Source organism: Rhineura floridana, chromosome 8 (genome assembly GCF_030035675.1).
Source record: "Rhineura floridana isolate rRhiFlo1 chromosome 8, rRhiFlo1.hap2, whole genome shotgun sequence".
Taxonomy (NCBI): domain Eukaryota; kingdom Metazoa; phylum Chordata; class Lepidosauria; order Squamata; family Rhineuridae; genus Rhineura; species Rhineura floridana.
The window spans coordinates 118,563,323-118,583,521 of NC_084487.1; the positions used below are offsets into that span (position 1 = coordinate 118,563,323).

The following is a 20,199-nucleotide window of genomic DNA, read 5'->3' on the forward strand; positions in this document are numbered from 1 at the left end:
ATAAAGAAACTTCTTGGTTTATGGCAATTCGGCTCCATTATGATTCTCCTTTGGCTTGCATCTTTCCTCTCCTTGGCTTGCGCTTGTAAAATTGCATGTGAAATCTTAGCACATTAAGATGGCAATACTACCTGCTCATTCTCTGCCCCTGTAGAAAATGAAATACAAGTCTGAGGACAAAGGATAGTAGCCTGGGTTTTGTATATCTTGACAAACATTAAGGAAATCAGGTTGATACGCATTTTCTTAAGCATTTCAAAAAGTTATATGCATTATTTAATGTTTTCATTTGGTTGTCATAGTAATGATGATGTAGTTTGCTTTATGCTAGGCCAGTTTGCTTTTAAAAAACTCTAGAAAGATGCTTTGAATGTGTTTTCTGAAGAAATGTCTATGCTTGAAACAAGCATGAACATGCCTTTCTTAAAAAGTTATAGCTTTACTGAGTTTTATAATAATTCACTAATAGGCAAAAACCCTTTCAGTTTAAGAACGTACCTATAGCCAAGAGATATTTCTATCAAACTTTAAAAAACAGGGAAATTGGGCAGCTATAGTGAATGCACCAGGGGAGCAGGAGACCTGACCTCCTCTCTGAGATATTGCACTGCCCTACAAATTTGTCAAAATGCAAACACAATTTGGGTTGGTCTTTCACAGTCCAATCCACTTCCTGTGCAGCTTGGAAGAATTTGGTAACATGTGCCTCTGAGCATATGGTGAGTGGTGGCAATACCTGCCACCTCCAAAGATGGAGAATTACATTTCTGTATGTTTGTTGGTGTTCTTCTTACTTTGCTTCATTCCTGTGTTACTATTGTTTCTACACAGAATCTAATCTAGAGTCTTATTTCTCTCATCATTCATCCTAGAAACTTGTGTCAAATTTATTTTTATTAATTTCAGTGTCATATGATGGTGAAGGAGAGCCAGTGTGGCATAATGGTTAGAGTGTGGGACTATGACCCAGGAGACCAGGGTTCAAATCCCCACACAGCCATGGAGCTCACTGGGTGACCTTGGGCTAGTCACTGCCTCTCAGCCTCAGAGGAAGGCAATGGTAAACCCCCTCTGAATACCGCTTACCATGAAAACCCTATTCATAAGGTCACCATAAGTCGGGATCGACTTGAAGACAGCCCATGATGATGAAGACAGCCTGTTTCAAATTGGAGGTTATGTTCTATTTCTATTTTGGGTGCATTAACAGTTTAATCTGAAACTGCAGCTGATTACAACATGTTGCTACTTCAGGAATGACTCTGGCTGGAAACAAACTTAGCCTGCCCAAAATGCATGTTTTCAGCCTGCTATGTTGAAACCACTTCATTTAAGGCAAGGGGGGCACGGTCAATCAAAAAATAGAGCACACCTAGAATTTTGCTAGAATATATTTCACCTCCCACTGTTTTATCTTGTGCAAACTGAGACACTCCTGAGGTCCACTGGAGAATATTCTGCAGAATAGTCAGTGCCATTATTCCACAATTATGTTTGGAGTTTTTTTAGTGTAAATTTTGTAAATTGTTGCTGTACTACACATATTCACAGAAATAGAAGCAAAAGAAAATGATTTCCTTTAGGAAACTTCACTAACATTGCAAAGTAAATCAGACATATTTAAAGTGACTATCTGAACTATGTCAACTGTCTTAATAATGTTGCTTCCTCCCTGCTAAAACAAGATCAGCACAGCACATGTCTTCTTTCTATTATTTGGGCTGATTGCAGGTGTTGCCACCACTTACCATATGCTCAGAGGCACGTTACCAAATTCTTCCAAGCTACACAGGAAGTGAATTGGACTGTGAAAGACCAAGCCAAATTGTGTTTGCATTTTGACAAATTTGTAGGGCAGTGCAATATCTCAGAGAGATCAGGTCTCCGGCTCCCCTGGTGCATTCACTATAGCTACCCAATTTCCTTGCTTTTTAAAGTTTGATAGAAATATCTGTGGGCTATAGGTACATTCTTAAACTGCAAGGTTTTTTGCCTATTAGTGAATTTCTCTGCTTTTTAATCCGGGAGGTAAGAAATGGGATCCTCTGCAAACTTGCTGAGAACGGATTGATCATTTGCATGCTTATTGAGTTCAGTGGGATTTACTCCCCTGCAATCATGCTTAGGATAGGGGAAACTGACCACAGGGGATGGGGAGGGGAGGAAGGGTGGAGTGGAGGAGGAGGATGGGAGCAGGAAGGAGGGGGAGGGGAGGAGAAGGACAGGTTTGATCATTTGCATGTTTATTGAGTTCAGTGGGATTTACTGCTATGTAATCATGGTTAGGATAGGTAAAACTGACCATGGGGGAGGAGCAGGGAGAGGGAAGGAGAAAGGGAGGGGAGAGGGTGCTGAGAGTTGCTAGGAGATGCCCTGTTCCCCTCACAGAGTTTCAATCAGAGCAGCTGACTGTTAAACCACTCTGGCTGCTGGAGATCTGTCCAGGGAATAGGAGTCTCTTCTCAGCACCCTTCACAAACTACACTTCCCAGGAATCTCTGGGGGAAGCCATAACTGTCTCATGAGAAATCAATGTCTGGTGTGGGTGTGGCTGCCTGATTAGGCAAGCCAAGAAGCTGTGAGTCTGGCTTTTAGAACACTGACAGTTCTTACTGAGCATGCCCAACATTATCATTCAGTTCAATTCAAAATTTATTAAATTAATTAAAAATCAGCCAGACTTTAACTTTTCAACTGCAGAAGATGAAGGTCAGAGTGTGGGGCAAGGTCAGTAATAGGATTATAGGTACTCTGTGAACATGGCTGATTTTTAATGAATTTCAACATTTTATGAGAACTGAGAGAAAAAAGTCCAAAAGGGGTCTGGGTTTTTTTCTCTCTCTTTTTAGACTTTGAACTCTTGATTCTTTCTGACTGTTTTGTTTATCACCATGAAAATTGAGAAGCTTGTTAAGCAAGCGTTTCTGAGTTCGGGTCTATTAATTTTGTAAGGTTTTGTTTTGAAATGAGTTTATGGGAAGGATCAGAATCGCATGGGGGTATTTTCAATTTAAAATTGCGGAATGTGGGAAATGCATGCTGGCTATAGTATACAGCCACACTCATTGCTTTAAAAATAAATATAAAAGACAAAACAAATCCTCTCACTGCTAATAAAACAACAATAATAATTAAGTTATATGTATAATTCTTCTGGTTGCTCAGTTTCATACTAAGCTCACATTTAAAAAATAGAAGCCAAAAATATCAAAGGCAATTAGTACAATTAGTATAATCTTGTTCTTATTAGGCTTGTCCAAATTCACAGGTTCAGTTACCAAGTATATTAGTACTGGCTACCTATCTGAAGGACATAAGAAGAGCCCTGCTGGATCAGACTAAAGACATATCTAGTTTCCTTGCATGCTGTTTCCCACAGACGCATGTCCTAGATGCCCATGGGAAACACACAAGCAGCACATGAGTGCAATAGCCCTCTCCTGCTATTGCTTTCCAGTGACTGTTATTCTGATCTCAGAGATAGCATATAGCCCCCATGACAAGCAGCCATTGAGTTTGTCTAATCCCGCTTAAAGGTTGGTGACTATCACCACATCTTAATAGCAATTTCCATAGTTAAGCTCTGTGAAGAAGTATTTCCTCTTGTCTTCTATAAAACAACCAGAACTTGCTGTGCCAACCTGTTATTAGTAAATCTTTTTTTTCTAACTTAGTCCCTTTCAGTGGTTGTTTCAATGGATGTCCATTTTTGTGCTACCACTAATCAGAATTCATTTCTTATGAGAGCATTTTACAGCTCCTATCAATAATATAATCCATTGTATTAACATTGTCAATGGGTGAAGGTTTTTTTTTATTTCACGATACTAGTTTGCATCAAGTCCCAATGTCTGTATGTTTTAATATACAGACATTATATTAATATTGAATATATTCATAAGTTTATATATATATAAACACACACAAAACTCTTGAGCACAGACATTTGTGAGTTAACATAGCTGAAGACAAGAATATATCTACTATCTTTAAAAGTAGAGCCAACAAAATATTGTTGTATGTGTGTGCTGCTGTTAAACATATTTTCTTGAACTAGGGTTTATGTTTCATATGCCATGATCAAGGGACCTTGTATGAAGCAGTGGGTTGTGTGTATGTTTCTGCCCTTGAAACAGGTGATTATCGCCCTGTAACAGTCCAACTGAGCTTCAGAGAAGATGGGTTGGGCAACATTGCAGATGATGAACTGGCACTGAAATGGAAGTGGTAGGAAGAGGCAGATGAAACAACAGGACCTAGATGAGCTTTCAGGGATCATATGTACTGAGTGCGCCAATATGACCCAAACTTTAGCTGAACCCTTAGTACGAGAGCAGGCCTGATGTCTGCCCAGGCCTTGCCTTTAAGCTGTCCGCTGGAGAAAATAAATGCATTTGAAAGAAGTGCATTATAACATATATGGGTAAATAATAAAGGAGCAGGAGAGGTGGCAGAAGGTACATCAGAATCTTAGATCACAATGATTTTGAGGATCTGTGGTGGGGGGAGAGCTTTTTCCCGTTCTAAGGCTGCTGAGATGAAGGGAGGGAGCTTATCTACATCACCCTGGAATCTGTTCAGATGAAATTGTAAATTGTATTGTTTTATTGATGTATTTTGAAGTATTTTGAAGTATTGATGTGTTTTATCGATGTACTGATGTATTTTTATATTTGTGTTTTTTTGTAAGCCGCCTTGAGGGCCTTTTGGCCAAAAGGAGGGGTAGAAATAAACAACAACAACAACAACAACAACAATAATAATAATAATAAGGCACAATTTAGAAACATTAAAAATATTTTTATGTAATATATTTTAATCCTGCTTTTTAAGAGAATGTCTTCTCAAAGCACCAAATATAGCGCATGGTAACAATACAAAAAAGCAGGACACTTCCAGATGGGTGTTTGTTGTGGGATGTGTGCTTCTCATCATACAAATGTTTTGCAGTATCCACATGCTTTTGTTGCATCAAAATGCCAGCCTGTATTTTCACCCCCATTTAATCCAGATTTATCATTTCTGGGGGAAAATCTGATTAGTTTAAAAAAAAAAAAAAACTGTTGCCAATGACCCTGAAATAATTGTCATCCTTTTACTCTATCCTTACTTTGCAATACATTGCAGCCCTTGCAGGGTATTGTTACCATATCTTTGTATTCTGTGTTGATATTTAACATCTTGTATGTCCAATGCTCTGTCAGTCTGCCTTATTTCATTAAGAGATGTATAGAAATTGTATTATTTATTAATATAAGATCCATTCGTAGATTACAACTTGATTTCTGGCACATCAAAGTAAAAATGATTTTATCAAAGGACCTTCTGCATACTGGTACCAGCGCAGCTTATTTTAGGCCTCCTTTAATAACTACCTTTCACTCCAAATACCTTAAACTAATGAGATGTAATAGTTAGGAAAAAATGAGTCACTGTATGTGAATTACATGTGTGACTTGCATGCATAAAATATGGAGAATTCCAGCACTGTGTTTTGTGGTTTTGACCAGTAGTTGAAAAAGCCATTTACTGAATCCTTTCCTGTCTATCTGTTCCCCCACCCCACCGTTTCCCAGTTCTAATGAACAAGATTCAGGGCCCCATCTTCACTATACATTTGAAGCAATATCTTACCACTTTAAACAGTCTTGGCTTCCCCAAAAGAATCCCTGGAACTGTAGTTTGTAAGGGTGCTGAGAGTTGTTAGGAGACCCCTCTTCCACTTAAAGGTAAAGTGTCCCCGCACTTATAGTGCTAGTCGTTTCCGACTCTTAGGGTGACGTCTTGCGACGTTTACTAGGCAGACTGTATATATGGGGTGGGATTGCCAGTTCCTTCCCTGGCCTTTCTTTACCCCCCAGCATATGCCGGGTACTCATTTTACCGACCACGGATGGATGGAAGGCTGAGTGGACCTTGACCCCTTTTACCGGAGATTCGACTTCCTCCTTCTGTTGGAATCGAACTCCAGCCGTGAGCAGAGCTTCGGCTGCGTTACCGCCGCTTACCACTCTGTGCCACAGAGCTACAATTTTCAGAGTTCTCTGGTGAAAAACTCTTAATATCTGGGAAGAAGGATAGATTGTTAAACCACTCTGAGAACTGTACCTCTATGAAGAGAACAGGGATCTCCTAGCAACCCTGGGAAACTATAGTTCCTAGGGTTCCTTGGGAAAAGCCATGGGTGTTTAAAGTGGTATGATACTGCTTTAAATGTATAGTGCAGTTGGGGCCTAGGTCTCAAAGCTTCCAGCAGGCTACCATTGTCCATTCTTTGAAATATACTTCTGCTTCATTGTCTTCAAAAAATACCTGCTTTCACCCAAATGTGAGCCAAATCTCCAAAGGAGTTCAAACTTCCCTTCTGTTAGAACTCTGATTTTTTTCACATGATAAATGCCTTGCTTGATGTTTTACATTTGGTTACAGACAGTATAATCAAATGAATATTCATTGTAAACAAACATAGTAAATACAGTTTTAAAATATAAAACACATGTAAAATAACAGAGTAAGATAGCATAAAATTAACATTTGAAGGAAGAGAGGGAGAATAACTTTAGTATTGTGGGAGGCATAAAGGGCAGGAAGGGAGAAAGGGCAGAGTCATTTTAGGGAGCAGGATGCCCACTTTGTCTTATGTAATGCAGCTGAGCAAATTTAAAGTAAATCAAGGCACTACAGAGGTGGAAACTCCTGTGCCACACAGTCCATTGGAGGATAGGATATCCCATAGGAGGTGGTGGTGTCTGTGCATTTTTTCCTGGGAACGTACTGCTTTTTGCTTTCCTTCAGTATTTTTATTTATTTATTTATAAATATATTTGTATATTGCTATTTCATTTAAAAACATCAAAATGATTTAGAAGTAAAAAAAACCCACTGTGCAGTGAAAACCATTTAAAATACAGTAAAAACAAAGGTTAACTATTGCAAAAAGACATCTTCTTAATTGCCTTCATAAGCCTGGCAGAACAGAAAGGTTTTCAGCAGATGTTAAAAAGTTAAAACAGAAGGCACCTGCTGATTGCAGTTGAGGGGTGAAATAAAACACAGAGACGTCAGCTTGGGTTGAACAAGGGCCACTTTATTTAAATTATAGTAAACAAAAACCCAATTTAAAGTGACCTGCAGAGGGAAACCTAGGTGCAGGAACTGTCTATAAGCAAGTAGCTTGCCACACAGCTCTCAGGCGACCAGCCCCTGCTGGGGCAAGGGCAAGCCCATCTGTTTACCCTTTACCCCGGCCACACCTTGCAGGTAAGTAGGGGGGCCTTCCCACATCATCCCCACCCGGGACCATATAACCCCTGGGTAGATGAGGATAAGTTGGCCCCAGAAGCAGCCCATATCCTGCCCTCGAGCCGTAAAGCCCTGAGAGACAGGCCTCCGGAACCGCCAATCACCTCCAAAGGTGCCTAAGGGGGCCACCTAGCTGTCCTTACCTATTTCCCTTCTCGCACCTTCCCGCCACAAAAGGGGGACAAATCTCTATTTAGTCCCCCTTTACCCCACTGCCGAGAAACACCTCTCGCAGACACCCCTGCAGGTCACCCAAAATAAGTCGCTACCTGCATGAGACAGGTGAATGCCATCGGCCCTGTACAGTTCACCCTTCCAGTGCTGAATGCGGGGATGCGGAATGGACAACCCCCCATGCTCAAGAAGAGCCCACCGAATTTGCAGGTTGACTTTCTTCCGTGCGCGATCAATTCCAGCTGGATCCCATATGCCATGCCATGCCATGTCTGACCACATCACACGCACCAAAGGCCAACGCTGCCTTATCGCTTGCATGTCCTTACATGCCTGTACGCTGAGGGCCTTGCTCTGCTTCACGCCGCGGTCATTACCACCGAGGTGGATGACCATCACCTGCGGAAATATCCGCACCGCACCTTGCTGGAACAGAGTGGGTAGGAGCCACTCCCCATGCATTCCTTGCCGGTCAAGCCACTGTACAACAGCCCCTCTACTGAGGCCCAACTGCGAGCCCATGCTCGAATTCGCTGCCCTCCAGGGTGCCCGGAAGACCATGCTGTGGCCGCATATTAGGATGTGCATCTGCTCTATCCCTGTCCAGCAACCTGTCAAAACAATGAAGATTGTGACGCCGCTACATACCCTTGCACTCTAAAAGTGGGAAATATAGCCCTTATATGCATCAGAGGACCAAAGTCCCATGTCCTGTACCAGTGCCGGGGGGAAACTAAAACCTGCTGCCGTAAAAGCAGCTCCAATTCGAGATGAATAGGTTCCAACTGTAAGGGGTCGTACCCCAGCCCCTACAATGCTCGTTTTGTGAGGCCGCCGCATTCCCCTGCCCTCTAAAAGGGGGGGAATATAGCCATTATATGCATCAGAGGACCAAAGTCCCACATCCTGTACCAGTGCCAGGGGGAAACCAAAAACCTGCTGCCGTAGAAGCAGCTCCCATTTGAATTGAATAGGTTCCAGACTGGAAGGGGTCATACCCCAGCCCCTGCAATGCTCGTTTTGTTAACGCCAAAACTGGTATTGTTGATCCAGATAGGCATATATGGCCTATAGATAGGGGGTCCAGATTAACATGGGTGAATAAATATCCTTCAGCAGAGGTTGGGTGCCGAGGCCGGGTCAACTGTACGTGCCTTCCCTTACACCTCTGGTCCATTCTAGACCCTCAAAGTTAAGCAAGCATAACCCCCCTTCCATGGAAACATCAAAACTGGAGGGCATGTCGAGAGAGGTCTCACGTAGAGCCAGCCACCACCTCTTCTCTCCTGAAAGCTCCAATAAACAGTGTAAGTGCCACTGCCTGGAATAGCTTGGGTCTTAACTGAAGGAACAGACCGTTTCCCACTGCTCCACTACACCCATAAAATGTCCAGCAAGAAAGGGCGATGGGGATAGGGAAAAACCACCAGCCTGGCTAAGAAGGAAGGTCCCGCCAGCTTACCTCGAAGTGCTCACACTGCCATGCCCCTTCTCCTGCCGTCCCGTCTACCAGGAATGTCAGCAGGTGACTCACTGGAGAAGGCCACTCTGGCATACAGCCCTTGCTGGCCCAGAATTCCTGAATACCTGTTCTCTGGACGTTGGCAAGCATGCTGGGGGCAATGGAATCCATTGAATCCAAGGGAATTCCAGCATGCAGCTCACAGGATTAGCCCCCCTTCAGGCTGCCCCTGCTGCCCTATTCTGCATTCTGATAGCTGGTGATCACGCTAGGGCAATAGATAGGCTGGACTTAAATAGTCCTATAGTCCCCGCCCCTTATGCTGTGCGTCGCGCTCATGTCACAGGCGCGACGCTGCCCCATTAAAAGATGGAGGCAGCGTCTTCACCCCCACCTGCAATCATGCCCCGCTCGTCAGCTGTGTGGCAAGCGAAGCATCATATCTCTGTTGGCAGAGCATTCCAGAGAACTGAGCCAATGACAGTGAAGGCTCGATTTCATGCTGGTGTTAAATGAGCCTCACCAACTCCGGGAATAACCAAAGCTGCTCCTGCAGACTGTGTCAATGATCAAGCTGGGATATTCTGCTCCCCGAACTTGAAGAACTCAGACTCAGACATAGGTGTAGTTTTTTCTTTTATTGAAGTAAAACAAAGTTTCAGTTCAGTGTGCTTCATGAATTTACCTATGGCTTACTCAGAACTCAGCATCCCTCTCTAGCTAACTAGGCACAACTTGGCAGTAATAAGACGTTGACTCAGCAACTAACCCTTACCCCGCGCTCAGCTTAAATAGGGCTGGGTGGACTCCCTGCTTGCATGTACCCCAAGTCACTGTTGGGTGCATGCACATAAACGCAGACTCCTCCTGTGCTGGGTTTGTTGAATCTCCTGCCTCATTCGCCTCCTTGACCAGGGCGAAGGCGGGACCTTGGTCTCTGTCCTGTCCTCTCCCTCTGCAGGGGGAGGGCTTTCTGGTGGTAGTATGGGTACTAGGAGAGGCGCCGTGAAGGTGGGTCTGGTGGTCTCTCCAGGGGAGTGTCTGGGACTGCTGGAGGTGACCTGTCAGCATCCGGAGCAGGGGCCACTTCGTTGTCCCTCCCCTCACTGGGCCTTCCCCAACTGGAATGTCCCAGTCCAAGTCCTCTTCACCCCCCTCCTGCTTGCCGGTCCATCCCCTGCTAGCATGACTCATGGCAGATATAAGGGCTCAAGGACTTAAAGAAAGTTATGGGTATATTATATAGTTCTTCTTTGCTCCCGCTTCTGTTTGTGTGCTTATCCCAAGAATAGAATTAAGCAATTTCTGGGTTATCCTGTTCTGAATTCTTAGTTAGTATTCAGCTTGCTAGCCAGAGAAGCTAAGTCAAACTTTAGGAAATCTCTATTGTCTGATTTTGTCTATTATTTACCATGGAATTGGCATGTTTTAACTTTTTACACTTCATTATGCAGTATCTCTTCCTCTCTTAGGCAGTATCTTCAGTTTGTCTTAATTAATATTCTGTTGCTTACAGCTAAATGGTTTCTCACTTTGGGGTTAATGCAAATTAATTGTGCACACTAGAAATTGTTTGGAACTGCTAAAGCAATAATCCCAGAGAGGATTTGCCTTTGAGGAGCTAATTAGATGGTGGTTTGTGGTATGCCTCTTTTAAAAAGACATCATCTAAACAGCAAGGACTCTGAGCCTTGTGGATCTGTGCCGGGGTTACCTCGAGGCTATATGTTTGTTCCAGCTGTTAAATAGTTTTAAAATGTGATTTCTGTATTATTGTGCTTTAAAATGTCATTACTAACAAATGTTCTCATTAATGTAATACAGCCGCTATAAGTACTAGATTCTAATTCTATTGTCTGCCATATTCTGTTGTCCACTGACAAATTAGCTGTCATCATTCCTGTCTTCTATCAGTGTTTCTAGTCTGTTCTGAAACTTGGTTATGCTATTGTTTCCCATTCATTCTGGAAGCAGAGAGTTCCACAGCACAATCATATGCTCTATGAATATATATATAGATTTATTAAGCACTATCCAAAGTTAAATACTTTTAAGATGTCAGCAGGAGACAGTTACACATTTAATTTTCTTACTAATAAAAATGCTTTGGCTCAATCATGCCTATTTTATTTCTTCCTTGTTTGAAAAAGCAAGCCTTGTTACTACGGTTTGGAGCCCTGTACACAGAAAATGGTCTGGGAGGTAGGGTCACAGCAAGATGACGTTTATTAGAATGCACAGGATACTGCAGCTGAGAATCTTACAGCCAACTCTGTTGTAGCTTCGCTCACCATGATGCAGCAGAGGCTCGTGAGGGGAGGCAGAGGTGTCATCTTGATGGCAGTACTGCATCCATCAAGATAGGGATATGACATGGCAGTGGCAAGGAGCTTGTTGTCCCATCTCTGTCCCAATGACTGAAATGCTGGTGCCACCAGGAGGATGCCACTCACTCTGCCCCCCTCTTACAGGCCACTGCTGCCATGATGCATTTTGTTGGTCAACATGGTTAGAGTTGGCGAAATACCCTGTGGATGTGCACATGTCCAAAGAGGTTAAACACATTTTATCCCAATATTCCTAGAAATGCTAGCAGAGCTATATGCATTTAACTCCTTCAGATGTCTGTTATCACAGGAAGAGGTCCCCCACAGACCTTCTTTTTGATGACTTACCCTGAGACCATAAAAACTCTTGATGGTTTATGTAAACCTGGGGATTGCTGTTATTATATGAACAGATTTCCATTGGATGCTTAACTTACCTTGTGGTATCACTTTTTATGTAACCTTCAGAATCAAGCATGAAAATATTGTTGCACTGGAAGACATCTTTGAGAGTCCAAACCACTTGTATCTGGTCATGCAACTGTAAGTACAGCTTGTAATTAATCATTCTGCCAAACTGTTACTATGTGTTGTTTCTGTTAACTAAACAGAAACAAGAACACCAGTCAATCTCAGGAAATCAGGCCAAAGGTGCAAATCGTGCTAGTATTACGAAAATCTTGAAATCTTAAGGTACCTCATACAGTTCTGGAAATCACCATGTCTGCAAGATAATTTGTGCCTGAGGGTTGAAATAATACACAGATACAGATAGCTGGCTTGAACTAAGGGCCCCTTTGGAAAATGGAAATGAACTGCCTTCAAGTCGATCCCGACTTATGGCGACCCTATGAATAGGGTTTTCATGGTAAGCGGTATTCAGAGGGGGTTTACCATTGCCTCCTTCTGAGGCTAGTCCTCCCCAGCTGGCTAGGGCCTGCTCAGCTTGCCAGAGCTGCACAAGCCAGCCCCTTCCTTGTCCGTAACTGTCAGGGCAACTGGGCTCCTTGGGACTATGCAGCTTGCCCACGGCTGCACAGGTGGCAGGGCATGTAACTCCTGAGCCACTCACTGTGGAGGTGATCTTTAGCTGGCCCTTTATACCCAGGAGACACAAGCGGCGATTTGAACTCCCAGACTCCCAGCTAGGCTCTCCTCCCCACTGTGCTATACCAGCTGTGTAAGGGCCCCTTTATCAAAACTTTTAACTAATATCTTTAAGCCTGCAGAGGGAAAATATAGGTGCGGGAGCTGGCTATAAGCAAAACTGCCAAGCTACACCTATAGGGCGACCAACCCATGCCAGGGCAAGGACAAGCTATTCTGCTTGCCCCCTATCCCCGCCATACACTGAAAGTAAGTGGCCCTTCCCATGTCAACACCTCCCAGGGCCCTACAACTCCAGGCAGATGAGGTAAGCTGGCCCCAAAGGCAACCCATATCCTGCCCCTCAGCCCTATAGCCCTGAACTGCAAGCCTCTGGAGCTGCCAATCATCCCCAGAAGTACCTGCACCCTTACCTGCTTCCCTTCCTGCACCTTCCTGCCAAAGTGACCAGAAAGGCTGTAAACCAAATCCCAAAATAACCAGATTAACCATTTGAAAATACCAGATTAGCCAAATTAGTCAAAACACCTGCTACCACAATGTAGAGTAGGCAAAAAATCTGCCTGCCTATGCCCAAGGGGAAATCTGAAGAGCGGGTGGGGGGCGATGGGAAGGAACCAAGAAACTGCCTGCCTGGACCTCTTTGTCAATCTTTTCCCGAACAAACGCTTCAAGACGTGCAATGGATTTAAGATTGCAAGACATAAAAGCAAGCCACAAGCCTGAATAGGGAATCTCGAAACCAAAGGAAAAGGCTTGCAACAAAAACTGTGCATCCTTCGCTGAATGATAACCCTTAAGCAAGAACTTGAGTACATCAAGCATAATTGGGAAGGGGCCCTTTTCCTTGAACTCCTGTGTCTAGAAGCTGCTTCTTACCTCCATGGGGGTCCCTAGCTCCACCTTTAAAGGACCTGGCCCTGGGATAGCTGGTGCAGGAATGGATGGCACTGCAGATCGAGCACTCATGCCAAAAAGGCATGGATTCTGAGCACAGAAGCCCCAGGAGCTAAATTCCCAGCAGAGTAGGTGGTGTTGAACTTCTAGCCCCATGGCTGGGTGGGAAGGATTTGAGGCAGACTGCCTGATCAACAGATGGCAACTGTCACTTCTATCCCCCACTATGGGCCATGCAGAGACCATAAACTGGAGCCATAAATTGGGCTCCTTTTTGTCCCAAGGCAAAGCTGTATCAAAAGCCTCCCTCATCTGAAAGGCCTCATCATATGACAGCCAGGTGGAGCCAGTAAACCTGTGTAACCCCAACAGATGATGTCCAAGTATTTGAGGAGCAGTGGACCCCTCTGTGGCTACTTCTGTAGAATGACCCCCGCGTAAGTCAGGTAGGCAGGCAGCCAGTTGGCTCACGTCCTATCGACTTGCTTGTGCCTGAGCTTGTTGTGTTCCCTATTTTCACCCTTCTCCTTGTCTTAAGAGGTTCCCTATAGAGAAGGGAAAATAAATTCACATCCTCTCCCTGCCAATTTTTCTCTTTTGCCGTGGGAAGAAGGTAGAAGCCCAGTGGTGCTGAAGTTTCTCTAAAACGAATGGCATCCTGTGTGACCGTGCTCAATTGGCAGCAGTGTAAGTGACTGCAGCAGCAGCTGCCTCTTTATTAGGTTGACCTGCTGCCGGGGGCTACCAGACTTGATCACATGCCGCCACAAGGGGGTGCTGCTGGCTGCACTGTCCATTCCCTGCCCAGCCCCCTGAGGAGAGCCCACATCAGCCCTAGAAGGAGGAGGAAAAGCCCAACCTTGCCCTGGGGCCCATTGGAGAAACCCCAGGGAGACATTCTGCAACCTGCCCAGCTCCCCTGCAGAGTTGACAAAGAAGACTCACCTGGTAAAGCTGCTCTGGATGCCTCCACTGAAGGCCAGTGATCCAGAGATGGTGGCTCGCTCACCTCACCCATGGGTGGAGACAGAGGAACTCCACTGGGCTCTGCTTCAAGGGCATCCAACCAAGCGAGGATCAAGTCTACAGTACTTTAATTAGAGCCCTTACCCACATCCCCTTTACCCATCTTACCCCCTCTTGGTTGGGGGCCTAGCAGGAGGCTTAGGGTGAAGTTTAGATGGAGCCTTAACCTGGGTGTTTTGCTGCTTGAGCACCTCCAGGTGAGCTAGCATTGCAGCCCAAGTGAGCTCCTCATCCTCATCGGATGATACTGGCACCTGGGGAGGCTATTTAGGGGGAGGGTGCTTGGGGGCCTCACCTTTATCCTTAGGGCCCCCTCTTCCCTTCTTAGGAGGCATAGCCAGTTAAATATAGCAAGAGAGACCAGTAAACCAAAGAGGCCAAACAGGCCCTGCAATTATAACTATATGCAGAGTCAATGGAGCTGAAAGCCCCTGGTAGGTGAAAGGCCTAGTGAGGTGGGAGGCCAACACAGTCCAACAGCCCCCCAAGAATTAAAACCGATGAGTCAAAAAGGCCTAGTGTGGCAAGAGGCCTGCAAGGGCCTTGTAGCAGACCTGGCTGTGGTAGGCCAGATGTTTGCATGGGTGGCCAATGCGTAGGGTTGCCGCCCTGGGTTCCTGCTGGGAGGAAGGACGGGATATAAATCAAATAATAAATAAATAAATATTCCACTTCCACATCTTCTGGGCAGGCTAATTTGCATGTGCAAATTATTTGCTAGCTATGCAAATTAAGTATATTAATGGTTGCATTGTCCAGTTGTTTTATGTTTGTGCCTAGTAATTACAACCAAAACTGGGGGAGGATGTGAGGAATCTTTCTTTAAAAATGTAAGACTTTCAGTCTTAAATGCCTAGACTCTAGTTTACAACACTTTAGAATATTTATTTATTTAGAGGATTTATATTCTGCCCTCAGGGCAGCTTACAAAAATAAAAATACACATACACAATCAGTCAATTAAAAGCAATGTTTTGACCGAGATAGGGTTGCCAGGTCCGAAGCATCCCAAACCCTGACATTTCAGGGGCAGGCCCTAGTGATGTCATGGGGGTGGGCCCTAGTGACATCATTAAGCATGATGCATTAAGCATCAACCACAGTTGCTCGGAGCATACCACTCAAACAAAAAAAAATCTGATTGGAAATTAAGATAGAAATCTTAGCTAAATGAGGGTATTTCTAAGTCCTGCTGAAATGACGGGATCATTCCTTCTCACTTGCTGAAATCCCACATACCCAGAGTAACCCCACTGAATTCAATAGGAGTTAGAGTAGACATGGTTAGGATTGTGCTGTATATTAATGGGACTTTTGAGTGAACATAGCAAAGGATTGTGCTTGTGTTGTAAATCTTTCTATCCCCCGCCAATCCTATATCTTAAAGCAATTAGGCAGGGCTTACATAAATATCACTGCTTTTATTATGTAGGAAACTAATACTGATGTTATATTTTTTAAAAAATGTTCTGCAATGACCAACTGGTTTTGACAATAAACTATTATATGGGGTCTATGTATTGTTACATCTCCTGTGTGTGTGTGTGTGTGTGTGTGTGTAGGCAGCTCACAAGAAATAAGTCCCTTTAAAATCCATAACCATAAAAGTATAAACAGCTGCAAAACAGCTTAAAGTGGCATGATTCTGAATTTTGGGTTGGGTGAGTGCTCCTTACCACTTGAGACTGCAGTTCTGTGCACTCTTCCGTATTTGAGTAAGTCCATTGAATACATTGGGACTTGCTTCTGAGTAAACAATCTTAGGATTGCACTACAAATATCTTTACAGGTTGTGTAAATAATAAACATCTTTGACAGTCATGCTTATATAAATATTTCTTCATACTATGTCCCAATAAGTTTATTTCACACTATTGTTGTAAATTATTACTTCCTCTACATTTTAAGTGTTCCCTTCTTCCTTGAGGTGATCATGGTTCCCCTCTGCTGTTTTCATCCTGAGGGGCAGATTAGGCTAAGAGATGGTGAGTAGCCCATGGTCACCCAGTAAACTGTATAGCTCATTTCCATTAAAAAAATTAATTAAAACGATTTACATGCAGGCAAAGTTATTAAGTAGATCCACACAATACCTTTAAAGCACATCCAACTTGCATTTAAAGTGCATGGCTTCCCCTAAAGAATCCTGGAAGTATAGTTTCCCCCTCACAGTTATTGTTCCCACTACCCTTAACAAACTACAGTTCCCATGATTCTGTAGTGGGATTCATGTGCTTCAAATATGTGTTGAATGTGCTTTAAATGAATGGTGTGGATCTCCCCTAGGTATGATGTGCATTCATTATTAAATGAATGGTGTGGATCTCCCCTAGGTATGATATGCATTCATCATTCAATTCATTAGTGAATTGAAAAGAACAATTTTAAAAGATACTTTTTTAAACGAGAAGGGTTGTAGCTCAGTGGTAGGAAATATGCTTTGCATGCAAAGGTCCAAACTTCAATTTCTGGAAAAGACTATTGCCTGGAATCCTGGAGACCCAATGCTAGAAGGTAGGAGCACAGCATTCCAGCCAGGGGGTTTCCAACCCTGCTTGGATATGGACATCTTTGCAGGGGATCCCTAGTCAAGCTTTGCCAACAGCACAATCGAAACCATATCTACTCAAAAGTAAGTCCTATTTAGTTCTATGGTGCTTGGTGTGTTTAGAACTGCAGACTTCAGGGGCATCTATCTTTACTCCTGAATGCTCCTATCTAACATCTCCACAGCACTAGGCTCATTTCTTCCTACAGTGGCCTTCTGGTGACTGGCGTGGCCTGAGGGCACTTAAACCCTTCTTGCGAGAAGCAAGTAGGCTAGATTAAATGTTCCCTACCCAGGCTCTATCTTTTAGCTAAGATTTCTAAATTAATTTCCAATCAGAGAAACGTTTTTGTTTGAATTGTATGCTCCAAGCAACTGTGTTTGATGCTTAAGGTACCATGCTTAATGACATCACTAGGCCTCGCCCCGTGACATCACTAAAACCCACCCTGTGACATCACTTGGGCCCACCCTGTGACATCACTATGGCCTGCCCCTGTGACATCAGTACGACCTACCCCTGTGACACCAGTAGGGCCCGCCCCTGAAATGGGACCTGTACTTTTCAACTTGTTCATTAATGACCTAGAATTAGGAGTGAGCAGTGAAGTGGCCAAGTTTGCTGACGACACTAAATTGTTCAGGGTTGTTAAAACAAAAAGGGATTGCGAAGAGCTCCAAAAAGACCTCTCCAAACTGAGTGAATGGGAGGAAAAATGGCAAATGCAATTCAATATAAACAAGTGTAAAATTATGCATATTGGAGCAAAAAATCTTAATTTCACATATACGCTCATGGGGTCTGAACTGGCGGTGACCAACCAGGAGAGAGACCTCGGGGTTGTAGTGGACAGCACGATGAAAATGTCGACCCAGTGTGTGGCAGCTGTGAAAAAGGCAAATTCCATGCTAGCGATAATTAGGAAAGGTATTGAAAATAAAACAGCCGATATCATAATGCCGTTGTATAAATCTATGGTGCGGCCGCATTTGGAATACTGTGTACAGTTCTGGTCGCCTCATCTCAAAAAGGATATTATAGAGTTGGAAAAGGTTCAGAAGAGGGCAACCAGAATGATCAAGGGGATGGAGCGACTCCCTTACGAGGAAAGGTTGTAGCATTTGGGGCTTTTTAGTTTAGAGAAAAGGCGGGTCAGAGGAGACATGATAGAAGTGTATAAAATTATGCATGGCATTGAGAAAGTGGATAGAGAAAAGTTCTTCTCCCTCTCTCATAATACAAGAACTCGTGGACATTCAAAGAAGCTGAATGTTGGAAGATTCAGGACAGACAAAAGGAAGTACTTCTTTACTCAGCGCATAGTTAAACTATGGAATTTGCTCCCACAAGATGCAGTAATGGCCACCAGCTTGGATGGCTTTAAAAGAAGATTAGACAAATTCATGGAGGACAGGGCTATCAATGGCTACTAGCCGTGATGGCTGTGCTGTGCCACCCTAGTCAGAGGCAGCATGCTTCTGAAAACCAGTTGCCGGAAGCCTCAGGAGGGGAGAGTGTTCTTGCACTTGGGTCCTGTTTGCGGGCTTCCCCCAGGCACCTGGTTGGCCACTGTGAGAACAGGATGCTGGACTAGATGGGCCACTGGCCTGATCCAGCAGGCTCTTCTTATGTTCTTATGTTCTTAAATCTCAGTGGTTGGGATGCTTCTGACCTGGCAACCCCAAATGCGAATGCCTTTTCTACAGAGAGGTTTGTTTTTATATTTGTATTTGTTCTGGGAGGGAGCATTTGATGGATTCAAACCTCTTTGTTCCATCCTCCATGATGGCAGATAGACCCTCCCATTGCTTTCACCACTTAGGACACATACCCTGAGACACAGGCAATTGAGATGAAGGCTGCTTCTCCTTGGTGACTGAAACAGAAAGGGCTGGTTCACACTGAGATTTAATGTGAGATGGGTGCCACCTGCACCCCCGTTTAATTCGCACAGTTTACATGACGTTGCAGACTAAGGGAAGGTGTGTTGCTGCTTTTCCCTTTGAATCAAAGCAACCCACTGAAAATGCGATAAGGAAAAACCATCTCCGCTTCACTGTGCTCCTCCCATGTAGGCTCTTTCCTCTGATGTTTTTTGCTGAGGGGTGGATCGTCATTTCAAATACTCCCCTTTCTCCACCCACTAAACTCTCCATGAATTCCATTTTACTTCCGTTGGCTCAAGAAGCAACTTCCAACTGGCTGCTCCTGAACTGCTGCAGCCCTCTTTTCTTTCAGCTCTTACTCACCCAGTAAACTGCCTTCCTTCACTCATGTTCTTTCGAACTCTTTCCACCCAAACTCCTTCAGGCTTTACAAAAATGAAGTTGAACTACCCCCACAACTTTTCCGCACAGTGGTGCGGTGTCAACGTCTACTTTTCATTGCAGCATCATTTCGCACACACACACACACAACCTGTCTCCGACTACCTAATTTTAAAAAAGAAAAAAGTTTTACTAGGAATAGGAGAGGGGGTCTTGTCAGTGTCGTGTCAATTTCACACAGAGGTGCTCTCCCCGCTTCAGCCTTTAAGCCTCAACAGTCATAGGGATTGTACCCCCCCATTCTGAGTTCCATATGCCCAGTTACCGATGTGACAAAAGGTGTGTGCGCGCACACAGACACACACTGTTCCACTAAAAATTGCATTTCATAAGTATTTAATAAAAGGGTTTTTGTTATAAATATGTCAGGAGGAAATGAAACTGACAGAATAAAGTTTTCATGTAAATTGCACCCCACACTCTCCCGGATTCAGCAACCCTCCTCCCCTTGTCCATTAGCAATACTCCAGAGGGAGCAAACATGTAAATTTGGGGGTGAGGCCACAAATAAACAGTGATACTAAATATGAATGGAAAACAGCGGATTGGAAGGTAGTGGAAAACAGCGGATTGGACGACTGTGTGAACGTTGAAAATCTTATCACAATGGGAAAAGCTTTGTCTTTAATACAAAGTTTAGCTCCCGTGTGAATCAGCCCAAAGTCTATGGGTGGAGCTGCATGCATTGACCAAGTAAGATGTGCATTTTTTTAAACTGCTAGATTCTGCATATGCAGCAGGCAGACAAAATAAAATTCTTGATTTTCCCAGGATAGCTGGGGTGTCCCTCATTGGCTAACAATGGAAGAAGGGAATAGGCTGGTTTTTCCTCACAAAATGGGCAGGAAACTGCCACCACATTTTGCCTTGTATCTCTGGATCCACAGGGGCTAGAGACTTACCTTTTTTTTCTAATGAAAGCTGGGAATCCGGGACACCTAATGAGCTAAGCGGGCATAGGGTAGCATGGCTATAATCTGGGCAAAACCCAGCTTAACTGGGCAATATGACAATCCTAACAATGCGCC

At 43.9% G+C, this 20,199-nt stretch overlaps 1 protein-coding gene across 1 annotated transcript in view; it reads left to right on the forward strand.

Moving 5' to 3' along the window:
- Nucleotides 1-20,199, forward strand: part of CAMK1D (calcium/calmodulin dependent protein kinase ID) — a 351,451-nt gene that overhangs the window by 207,211 nt on the left and 124,041 nt on the right. Inside the window, exon 3 of the mRNA XM_061582254.1 lies at nucleotides 11,734-11,808. Coding sequence (XP_061438238.1) covers nucleotides 11,734-11,808 — 75 coding nt within the window. The remainder of the gene's footprint in view (nucleotides 1-11,733; nucleotides 11,809-20,199) is intronic.